This window comes from Alligator sinensis, unplaced genomic scaffold (genome assembly GCF_000455745.1).
Source record: "Alligator sinensis unplaced genomic scaffold, ASM45574v1 scaffold405_1, whole genome shotgun sequence".
Classification (NCBI taxonomy): domain Eukaryota; kingdom Metazoa; phylum Chordata; order Crocodylia; family Alligatoridae; genus Alligator; species Alligator sinensis.
In genome coordinates this window covers 476,429-488,894 of record NW_005842738.1, presented here as the reverse complement: position 1 = coordinate 488,894, position 12,466 = coordinate 476,429, and the positions used below count along the sequence as shown (strand labels likewise).

Genomic DNA, 12,466 nt, shown 5'->3' with positions numbered 1-12,466 from the left:
TGGAAAGAGTTGGTTAACCATGTTAGTCTGAAGTCAAGCAGAAAGTAGGGTAGGGAGGCACCTTAGAACCTATTTTTTTTCATTCTTAATGTTTTCAACACTACTCAGACACGCACAGAAAACACATGTCCATCGTGCCAACCCTCAAAGCAAAAGAGAAAAGGACAATTAAGTGAAAAAACAAAACTACTGTAATTTGTACCAAAAAAGTCCATTTTCCTTAATACTCTACAGCCTCTACAGGGCGCTCCAACTTCTTAGCAGTGTGGAGCCACATCTGTGTGGGCCACAGGCCCCTCTGAGCCATACAACAACATGTGGATTCCCCCTCTGCACTCCAAGGTACATTGAACTTTTGCTGCCACATAAGCTCCCCTGCCAAGTGGGGCACCTGGAACCTAGCTCCTGGCTCCCCAGATGCACAGTCCTGCCCTCTGGGCAAGAACAAAAAGTGCAAGCAAAAAATTTTAAAGATCATAAGATTTAAAAATATATTATTCAGGTAAATTCCTCAGAACTGTGGATGCCAGAAGAGGATGGGGAAAAGCCAAAAACATGGAGGGAAAAAATTGATTTTCAAGCACTTTATTTTGTTAGCTAAACCAAGGCTGTCCAGTTTCAAAACAGATGACGGCCAAATGCCCTGTGGTTCTCATCAGTGGGGGGCCACATATCTGTAAGTCACTCCAGGGCAAGCCATAGGCCCCCTAGGCTACACAGATGCTCCCTCAGTGCACTACATGGGCTCTCCCATCATGCACCTGCAACCAGCATAGTGCAGCCATATTTTTCTCAATATTAAACTGCTGTTCATGTTCACGGGTATATCTTCCTTTGTTGTTTTTAAAAAGAATTATCTTCCTACCTTGCAAACAGTCTCAGTATCCCAAGGCAAAATAGTCTTCAGATCAATTATTTCACAGGACACACCAAGCTTTTCCTGAGCCATGGTTGCTACGTCTTTGATTACATGCACCTGAAAAGACAAGGTAATTCACAAATTGGATCTCTGAAATATTATTGTGATGCTTAAAATTTACCCAGTTATACAAATCTCAGACAGAGAATAGTTTAATGTTATTTTATTTTGTAACAGCAATGTTTGAAATTAACAGACTAGTTATTCAGCAAGCATTTTTCTCGTTACTTCAATACTGTGTTAAAAAACTAATAAATACCTCTCAAAAACAACTGACAAGTACTAAGCAATAAAAACTTAGAATTTTTATTCAACAGAGACAATTTATTTAATTTCTGGTAAATATCACTCTAAAATAATAAGGTTGACTCGATCCATTTACTGTTTTTAAAGTGTTAAATTATGCCTAGATTAAGAAGTAACAAAAGCACTGTCAAGGCCTAAAGTTCTCTTCATCCAAAATGAGAGTGCAATTGACTTAACTGAGAAAGTAAAATGTCTACCTGCCAACCTGCTATGCCAATGCAAACTTTCAGACTTTGATTAATTTCAAATCTTAGCATGACTATGGCTGTAACATTTAGTAAATAGAATCCTTCCTCCATATGGAAATGAACTGTAGCTAGTTTTGATTGATGAAAAATAGATTATTCATTATCCAGAGCAGAAATCTGTCTAATAGTATATTTTTAAAGAGGTTCTTGCAGCTTCCATCTTCTGACATCCTTTACATATTGAGTATGCTATTAAAAAAGAGAATTGTTCAACACTATAATGGTAAAATACAACACTGAATATTATAATTCATCTTCTAGTCCTGCCAACAAAATCTTTTAATATATATGTATAGCTTTTTATATGACCAATATTATGGTCACTAACAAATGTTCTGATGTTGGTAAAAACTACCAAAGCAGCATTGGCTGGGATTAATTATTTGTAATGTACACATCACCATCCACAAAGTATATGTTTATAGGACAGAATGATAGGGAAGACTTCTTAAGTTGTAAAAGTTACATAAATTTGAAAACCAAAAGATTTCTAAAACCTCTACCTGATTCTTGCAAAATAATTTTCTCCTAACCAGGAAGGCAGCAGTTTAAAGGATAAATGAAGGCAGAGGTTAGCCATGAACTTTCTAGGACAGCTTTCTTTTCCCTTTTCTTTTACAGTAGCATAAAAATGGCTTAACAGGTAACTAAATATTTTCCTACAAACTCCATGCATCATGTATTATCTAACACTGCAAGCTGTGTAGCGTGACTGCACACACAATATTAACCAAATGTATGAAATGATTATCACATTCAAAAGCTTTGCAGATAGAGAAGGTGATGTCTGGCATGCTGGTTACATAAGTGCAGAATATGTGCTATTTAGATGCAAGTTCTAGCCTGCCATCAGCTGATTAATGACATCTACTAAATTTCTCAATCTTACCTGAGCAGTTTGCGTGAGAACTATTGAAGAGAATTACCTCAGATGATCTAGTTCTTTACTTGTGGATAAACTAGGATTTGCTCACTTTCTACCACAGCCAGGCATTTGGCTTTTTCCCCTTGATGCTGATAGTCTGAAGAGCAATTCCAGCTTTGGTAATGCGTACTTTCAACTTGAACTCTTACCCATTTACTGTGGGAAAGATGGATGGCTACCTATAAAGATGCATCTTGAAGACTGGAGTGCAAAAAACAAGTACTTGTGCAAACTAGATACACCAATGGTAATAATCGTTTCTGGTCCTTGCTTATCCTTTCCAAAAGATAGCTAGAAGATACTGTGTTATTGTACACAGCTTTCTACAGTCATATCTAGGGACAAAATGAACATCAAAGACCCATTGTGTAAGGCAAACCCATTGTGCAAAGAGTCTCAGCTTTAGAGGGTTTACAGACTAGACAGCTGAATGAAAGAAAGGAAGAAAAGGCTAAAGTATTCAAGCAAAACAAAAACAAACAAACAAACAAAAAACAGAGACAAAACAGTAACCTGTGACATATGGAAATTGAACCCAGATGCCCCAAATCCACAGCCTCTATCACAAGACTGGTATATCTGTACCTCCAGCTATATCCTCACTTTTTCCACCCTGCCAATTTTTAACCTTTACTATGTCTGCATATATAGAAATGCCTAAGGATATATTTCTCTAATATATTTGTGTTCTTTAGAATGAATTAAAAGTGTGATAATTTAAGATACCAAATGAATTTCACATGTATCAGGAACACCTAAAGAAGCATTTGCTTAAACAGTAATTCTTAATCAGGCACCTGGGAAACATGATTAAATTCCATTTAGGGCATTTGCTTATACTAAACCATGAACATTAAAGATTATGGATAAAATGATTTAGTGCAGGGGGGGAAAGGTGAATTTTAAAGACAAATCAACAGAAGTGCTTCAACAGGAAAGCAGAAAACAAGAATATTTTTGCTCTATATTTTAGGAAGATCAATGACTGGAACAAAAGAGGTCTCTGGTGATGTTTCAAAAGTGAAATAATCATATTTTGCACACTATGGCCTCTCTGTTTTCTTATGTGTAAATAAAGATGCGTACTTACCTACCTCCTTCACGAGGTGTTATGCAGATTAGTGGAAGTTTGCAAAGCACTTCTGAATATCCAGAGCGTTAAAGAAAATTATATATTATTATTATTATTATTATTATTAATTATTCAGAGCTTTCAGGCTCTCTATTTGGACTGCATTCTGGAAGGCTCAACGGAGATGCTACTCTTAAAAGTTCAGACACGCTGTCAAAGACCAGCTGCTCTCCACAATATTATACAGCAAGAATATCTGAAGTGTTTATTACTCTAATCCTGAGAGGTACCTTTCAAGGTATTGCTATAAGCAACCTTTTCCTTACCTTTTATTTCCAATGTCACAGCACTGTGAACGTTGTCAATACACAGTTTTTGATTTAAACAGAGTATTACTAGGCTTTGTCTATTTTACCTCAGAGAAATTTTTTACCTAGCAGTCTAGAAAGGGAATATATTTCTCCTGTTCCAGAGAGAAATAAAGCAATCTTATCATGTTGATGAACATAAAAATATGGTCAAAAGCATGAAGGCAGCTTTGATTTTCTTCCAATACAGTGTCATAACGGGGCTATTAGATATTATCATGCATGCCAAGAGAATACAAAACACCATTGTGTAGAGCTATAGAGATCACAGTTTCCCTAAAGAGAAGCAGACTGAACTAATACTGTATTTTAGTGATGGAAATTATGCCATCCTCTCCTGGAACCTTTCCCAGGGACACAAGAGATGATGAAAATACTGGCTGTCCTCCTATACTTCTTCTCTCAAGTGAAAGTATATGAGCAGATACTGATCAAAATACAAATTTTGTATTTCAAGTTATGAATATTCTTTGTAAAGAGCTCAGGGTCAAAAGACATTAAACACTGTTTCCCAAGCAACCACATCAGTCTGAGAACACTGAAGTACATGCTTGTGTGTATATGCACGTATCATATTTTTTCACAATCAATGTTCATCTTTTCCACCAAAATCAGCCCTCCCAAAACTGCAGTGCATATTTTAAGTGAGGAAGCTGTTTTCTTCACTAGAAAAGGAGTACTCCTGGAGACAGAGTGCATGCCATGCAGCTTCCTAGAAGGCTATCACTTCTATCTGCTCAACAAAATGAATGGGTGGAGTATTACATTAACTCTGTCATAGCCACAGCTATTGGCTGAGCACTACAGTTTGTGCCCAAAGCAGCTAGTGAGCTGCTGGTAGCATCTTGATGAGGGTTGTGATGTGAAAACAAGACTTTATTTTTAGGCCCATCAGCCTGACTTCTATCCCAGGCAAGATCTTAGGAAAGTTTATTAAAGAGGCCATCCTTAATGGACTGGCCGACACCAACATCCTGAGGGATAGCCAGCACAGGTTTGTTGCGGGTAGGTCTTACTTGACCGATCTCATTTCCTTCTATGACCAGGAGACCTATCACCTGGACAAGGGGGAAGAGATTGATGTCATATATCTTGACTTCAAAAAAGCCTTCAATCTGGTATCCCATGATCACCTCTTGCCAAAACTGGCCAATTGTGGCCTTGGGTCCACCACGATCCGCTGGCTGGAAAATTTGCTCCGTGGTAGGACCCAAAGGGTAGTAATTGACGGAAGTCAATCATCATGGTGCCCTGTGACCAGTGGGGTCCCCCAAGGCTCTGTCCTTGGACCCATACTGTTCAACATCTTCATTAATGATGTGGACACTGGAGTCAGAAGCAGACTGGCCAAGTTCATCAATTACACCAAACTTTGGGGCAAAGCATCCACACCAGAAGACAGGAGCACGATCCAGGCTGACCTGGACAGACTCAGCAAATGGGCGGACGAGAACCTGATGGTGTTTAACACTGAAAAATGCAAGGTTTTCCACCTTGGGAGGAAAAACCTGCAGCATCCTTATAGGTTTGGCAGTGCTAAGCTGGCTAGCACTACAGAAGAAAAAGACTTGGGGGTCATCATTGACCACAAGATGAACATGAGCCTGCAATGCGATGCTGCGGCTAGTAAAGCGACCAAAACGCTGACTTGCATCCATAGATGCTTCTCAAGCAAATCCCTTGGTGAGGCCGCAGCTGGAGCACTGTGTCCAGTTTTGAGCCCCACAATTCAAAAAGGATGTGGAGAAGCTTGAGAGAGTCCAGAGAAGAGCCACGCGCATGATCAGAGGTCAGAAAAACAGACCTTACGATGACAGGCTGAGATCTATGAGGCTCTTTAGCCTGGAAAAGTGCAGGTTCAGGGGTGATCTGATGGCCACCTATAAGTTTATCAGGGGTGACCACCGGTATCTGGGGGAACGTTTGTTCACCAGAGCGCCCCAAGGGATGACGAGGTCGAATGGTTATAAACTCCTGCAAGACCATTTCAGGCTGGACGTAAGGAAGAATTTCTTTACTGTCCGAGCCCCCAAGGTCTGGAATAGCCTGCCATCGGAGGTGGCTCAAGCACCTACATTGAACACCTTCAAGAGTAAATTGGATGCTTATCTTGCTGGGATCCTATGACCCCAGCTGACTTCCTGTTCTGCGGGCAGGGGGCTGGACTCGATCTTCCAAGGTCCCTTCCAGACCTAATGTCTATGAAATAACTTATATAGGAACTACTTACAGTAAAGAAGGAACAATTTTTCTACTGCCCTGTGCAAGGGTCTGGGGCCTCACCTTGTGGGATACAGAGTAAGTCCTCCTGGAAATGTAGGGCATTTATAGATGTACTCCAGGATGCAGGGGAGGGAAGCAGCGCTTTAATTAAAAGAGCCTGGAGCGTCATATGCATCAGCATCCCTACGCTGAAAAATGGTAGCGGGCACTTTGAACTAAAGCTAGTCAAATGCACCCTGCCACCATTTTTCAGTGTGGGGATGCTGATACACATGATGCTGGAGTCTGTTGGAGTGCAGTCATTTCCACGCTCCAGCAGACTCAGTTGAATTGTGATGGACCCCGCAGACTGACAATTAATTGAGTCTGCTCCAATGAGCTGGAATTACAGCACGTACAAGCAGTCTCCCTGCATGTGTGCAAGTGCCCACAGTGTGCAGGAAGTGTGGCATCACAGGAGACAGTCTGCCACACCAGGAAGTTCTAGATGCCACACTTTCTGGACACACTCTGTTTCCAGAAAGACTCACTCTATGTCCCACTCAGCCATGACTCGAGAAAAATCTCTCTCTCTCTACATTCTGCCCCCTTCCAAAAATAAGGCACATGTTTTAGTTGGGTGTGTGTTATATGAGAAAATATATAGTACATATGTGTGTTGAGGGGTAGTAATTTATTTTTTTCCCAAGCTTTAAAAGAGTTTTCCACATTTTTTAGTTTTACAAAGGTTATGGAAAACAATTGTGAACATTGCAGGCACCTTAGAAATTACCCTAGGCTGAATTTTAGCCAGTTTTGGAAATAAACTTAATTGCTGAAGGACAAGAAAGATTTCTACACCTCCCTGCCTTTCTGCCACCTGACCACCACCAGGGAAGGAATCCTGCCTGATCTGCACATCAAAAAGCAACTCACAAAGGTACTCTCATGGACCCAGAGGAACAGACTTCCACCTTCAGCTTCCTCTGTGCAAAAATGAAGTTTATTTTCTACCTATGGGGACTTTGTACCATCTTTAATTTTCCCTAAGCCTGAGGAAGGGCACATGTGCCCGAAAGCTTGCAGAAAAAGATACTTTTTTGCAACTTCTTAGTTGGTCCAATAAAAGGTAGCATCTCTGAACCAAGAGTTCTAGTATTCTGCATTTTTTTCCTAGGCATGTAGGTGTTCTATCTAGTAAAAGTTTTAAGTTACCTAGAGAAACTTGAAACGCTAGTTCTCAAAAATTTCAGAGGTGGACCAAGAACCCCCAAAGATCCAAAAGAAACAAACAAAGCGCACCAACTAGGGTAGAGCAAGTGTCTTTTACCATGCTATAAATAGCTACTTTTATTTCAGTGATGCTATTTTAGGCTCGTTTCATTTTCCTGATAAGTCACATTTCATTAGTACATTTTCACAGCAGGCGATAGGCTCCATAAGTATCTTATACAAGTCTTACTGACCTGAGTCCCCCAGGCAACCATAGTAACATCACTTCCCTCCTGCAGCACCTCAGCTTGAGACAGCGGAATATAGTATGACTCCACAGGAACTTGTTCCACTGAATGGATAAGAATTTACAAAAGGAAGAAATAAAGATTAGATTTTTCTTACTAGGAAGCATTTGCCCAAGGAAACACTTTAAAAATCAAAACACAGAATAGTTAATCATTAATGTATCTGTTACCACCTAGTAGAAAATAATAGGCTGAATTCATATGGAGTAGTGATATCAAACAGGAAATAGATCCCTCATCAAAACTCCTCAGTCAACAGAAAAAGTGGATTTACTGCAGCAATGCTGTTTCTCCCTTCCAGTATTAATACAACAGACCCAATTGTATTTGGAACCTGAAAGAAGCTTCTTTCCTGAGGTCTATGACAAGCATTAAATAAAACTTTTATTTTAAGTCATTTTTAAAACAAAGGTTTTGGAGAAAAGGGTTAAAACAATAGAAGCCAGCTTATGGTAAAAGAGTTGTGTAATTTTAGGCTGGAAACTGGGAATGAACAGCCAAACTATTGGTCTCTTAGTTTTTTAATGGCATTTATCCCATAGGTTTTTGTTTGTTTCTTTTGTTCCAGTTTGCTCTTCCCAACAGCTTATTTTGGATTCAATCTAAGCAGGTAAACTGAACCGTGCTTAATATTCATGAAAAAATAAATGCTGACATCAACTTTATTCTCCGCAATATAAAATAGGGGAAAAATGTAGAACCTATTCCGTTCTTGTAAGGGTTTATTCCAGGGGTGGGCAAAATGGTGGATCCAGGCAGTGGCCAGACTCCATTTCCCAGCAGCCCCTGCCCATGTTGCTGTGGCTGGTTTCTATGAAGACCCCAGAAGCGGTGGGTAATGACAGCTCAGGACCAGGGTTTCCATGGAGATGGGCCCCAGCAGTGCTGGCAGGGCATGCGGCTGGATGGAAAAGCTGCTCTGGGGCTGGGATCTTGCAGCAGTGACATCCTGGTCCAAAGCCAGGACAGAGATGTGATCCACTGCCTGCACACCCCTACCCAGACCATGCCATAAGATTTTGGCCTCAGAGCACCTCCCCGCCTAACTGCGTGCCCTGCCAGCACTGCTGGGGCCAGTCTCCATGGAAACCTTGGCCCCCTACTGCCACGGCCCCACCACTGCTGGGGTCTCCATGGAAACCAGCCGCAGCAATGTGCGCAGGGACTGCTGGGAAATGCAGTCCACCACAGGTCCAATCTGGCCCATGGGCCAGATTCTGCCCACCCCTGGTTTATTCAGCATTCATTTTTATAACCTTTACCTTTAAAGTGGGGCTTCCTCAACAGCATGCATCTAACCAAAGGGAACTTTTAGAGAAAAGAAAAATTGATCTTATACAAACATTTAAAATGACCCAATATAGATTTCTATATACAATTATGTCATTTTAATGTCTTTATTTTAGGACTTTCTACAACAGGGAGTTACAGTCTAAATGGAAAGATGGATCACTTTCTAATAATAACAATAAGGATCTCCTATTTCTAAGTGTAGATCTCAAAACAGAAATAGAAAATCTTAACCATGTGCCTAGTAAAGGACAGAACATTGCCTGCTTTTGCCTTAGTCCCATGCATAATGTGTGCGAAATTCCACACCTGCTAAATTACTTACTTAGTAGTCTCCTTTGAAATAACAACAAGTTTTAAAATGACAGTTATTCAAAAAGACTACTTCTATGGGCTATACTAATAAAATGCTTTAGCCACATTCTAAAGTGATTTCTTAGGGACAAGGGGACATTTCAGTTGTTATGCCCTTTATGCTGAGAGCTTCAAGGAAAGTGCCCATTTAATATCAACATTCCAACCAGAAATTTAAAAAAGCAATTGTTTGTTTTCCAAAGATGATCTGAGACTACTTGTGACACTATCTCCAGGTCATTTGAGTCTGTTTTGAACAAGTATCCTTACTTATTGGATCAGCCCCTAAGTTCAAGGGTGTCGAGAAGGTGGTGAAACACCCCACATTCTATTATTAATCCCCTGAGTGATCTATATCCGATTAATATTCACCTTACCAGAACACAGTAAAAAGTTCTTTGATACCAACAAAATTTTATTTAAAGACTCCACCTCCTCCAATGGCAAAATGAAGCCCACAGCCTGTAAGCAACTCTGCACTGGCATACAAGTCCCTAGAGTGCTTTGAGGGAGTACCAAGATGGAAAATTCTGACACTGGAAGCCTAGACTGCTCCAGGAGCAACAGTGGCATACTGCCCATGCTTCAGGCTCAAGGCACAGCTATTGTGGAATTCTTAGTAAATACGCTATTTGAAAAATGTTTGCAAAATAATTTAAGGTAAGTCAACTGAGAGCTGAAAAAGTGGAAAGACTTTTTTTTCTTCTTTTTATTCCAACCCCCTTCTCAGGGCAGGGTGATCCCTGGCTAACTCCACCCAACCAAGCATTTGTCTAACCTGTTCTTAAGAAGCCTCTGGTGATGAAGATTGTACAACCTTGCTAAGTAGTCTTTTCCAGTGTTTAATCATTCTCATACTTCATTATTTCTAGTATCCACCCTAATTTTTTCTTGTTCAAATTTAAGACCAATACTTCTTGTCTTGTCCACTGTGGACACACAGGCTGCATTCAAATGAGCGCAGACATTCAGCATGTGGTGCCACAGACCTGTCTGCAACAAGATGTGCCACTGCTACTTGTCCCCAGGGAAACAAAAATTTCACGCTCACGTGGATGCAGCCAGAGTGTAATTATCACCCTTTCCTTTATAATAATCTTTAATGTATTTGAACACTTGTCAAATCTCCCCCCTCCCCTCAAGTCTTCTCTTTTCCTGGTTAAATAATCCCAGATCTTACAGACATACTTTTAGGAATAATCACCACTGTATGTAAATATTTTCCATGCTTATTTTCAAATAATAATAGGGCAAGGGTACCTTCAATGTGATCTATATTTCAAATTACATTTTTTCCCCTGACTAGAGTGAATAAGGTTGCACAAACAAGAAACATGCTAAATAATGCTTTGGCCTCAGAAGACAGGAATGTTCTGTGCTTCTTCTCTCAGAAAAGTCCTAAACAATATGCAAGCTGGGGGCATACCCTCCAAGAACTGAAGAAGGCCAAGTCACAAGCTCCAGCCCATGGGAGGTTGTTCAGCCTCTCCTCTAGCAAGATTGTTTAACCTCTTTTCTAAAGCCCTGTTTTTCAACCCATGGGTTACGACCCAAAAGTGGGTAATAAGAATATATGAAAGTATCATGAACAATTGCAGAAAAACATGGAAAATAGTGGATTTTCTCCTTTAATTTTCTCCTTTTCTCCCTTAAAGGAGAAAAATGTGGCAAACTGTGGGTTTCCCCTTGCAGGCTGGCAGAGTTCCAGCCTGAAAGGGGCTCTTTGAGGCTGGGAGAAGCAGAAGGAGGGTGATCAGGGAAAGGGTACCACGTGCATGTGTGCACACAAACATGCACCACAGGCAGCAAAGAAAGCAGCTGCCACAGTTCCTCATAGGTAAGGGGACAAGTATACTTGTGTGTTTTCTACTAAAACTATATACTGGTTTGGAACTGGCCACATGTTTAGAAATGGGTCCTGGTACACAAAAGGTTGAGAACCACTGCTCTAAAGCATCATTGGGGAAGCACTGCATAAGAAGAGCTTCTATTTGAATAAGGATACCAAATGAACATTATGGAATCTTTATTAAATAAGATCTCCCAAGTGGAACATATTAATGAATCTTTATCCACCCTCACATTTAATTTGAAAGGTTCATCTTTAAAAAAAACACATCAGAAAGATTGAACTTTACATCTTTTAAATCAAGGGTCAAATTTTCCAGTGAGTAAATCAGTATACCACTATGGAAGCCAATGATGCAACAGTAATTTTTAACAGTTTAGGATCTGACTCAAGGCACTATTCAAACTTGTATTATATCTGTAAATTCAATTTCTCTCTTCTGTCTCTCCTATATCAAGCTGGATTTTATGTTGCACTTGACTACTCTGCTTGAAAAGAATGCAGTAAGCAGTGCATACAAATTAAAAAACCCTAAAAAGGCTAATTATTCCCTTAGACTTTATAAATTAAATGTTCTTAAATTAATAATACCACAAAAAAAAGTTTATCTCATTGCACTACTTTACTATAGACTATTTAACTCAGTATTATGTGCTTAAGTAAATCTGTCCTGCACAACATAATCAGCCTAGAGAAAAAAGAGAATCTTGCAGGCTGACTAGAGTGGTGGATGGGCCAGACAGCCCAGTAGATAATTTAAAGTAACATTTGTGAGGCATGGACATGGCTACAGGAGTGGAAGGAGGCAATGAATAGCCAATAAAGGCAAGTGGTGTGCCCAGAGGCACAAACAGTGCCAGGAGGGCCATAGCATAACGCCCCAGGAGCAAGGTGGAGCTAGACTGGGCTCACTTGAGGGCCCTGGGGGCAACCTCCCAAAGCCTTATAAATAACACATCAAGGTATGGCAGGAAAGGTTGAAAGGGAGGATACTCCAGGAAGTTGGAGTCAGTGCAGAGGTTGAGTGCACCAGGGGGCATCACAGCCATCCCTGGGCCCTTATCCTGTCACAGAGACATAGAAATTACTGAAGAGTACTAAAGGGTAGATCAGGTATCTTTTACTTGACCAACTGAGTCTTAGTTAGTCTAATAAAAGATATCACATCTACTCAAAGAACCTTGCCTGCCTATTAGGGCTGTGTGAAGCTTGGGTTGCTGATTAATTTGGAGGAGATTCAGCCTGATTAGGTGGCCGAATCTCTGAATCCGAATTGAATCAGGAGACCAATAAAAAGGTCTGAATCAATTCAAAGCCTCAAAATCAATCTGGAAAAGATTTGGAGATTCAGGCAGTCCCTGCTCACTGCCACAAGGAGCTGGACTCGGGCTCTGTGCCAGTAAGTATGGGGGG

General features: G+C 40.5%; 1 protein-coding gene across 4 annotated transcripts in view; it reads right to left on the bottom strand.

Moving 5' to 3' along the window:
* Window positions 1-12,466, bottom strand: part of BCKDHB (branched chain keto acid dehydrogenase E1 subunit beta) — a 289,020-nt gene that overhangs the window by 186,796 nt on the left and 89,758 nt on the right. For all 4 annotated transcript variants that reach the window (XM_006034413.3, XM_025216409.1, XM_006034412.3 and 1 more), the window contains 2 exons: window positions 7,507-7,604; window positions 866-976 (listed from right to left, as the gene is read on the bottom strand). In XM_006034413.3, coding sequence (XP_006034475.2) covers window positions 866-976; window positions 7,507-7,604 — 209 coding nt within the window. The remainder of the gene's footprint in view (window positions 1-865; window positions 977-7,506; window positions 7,605-12,466) is intronic.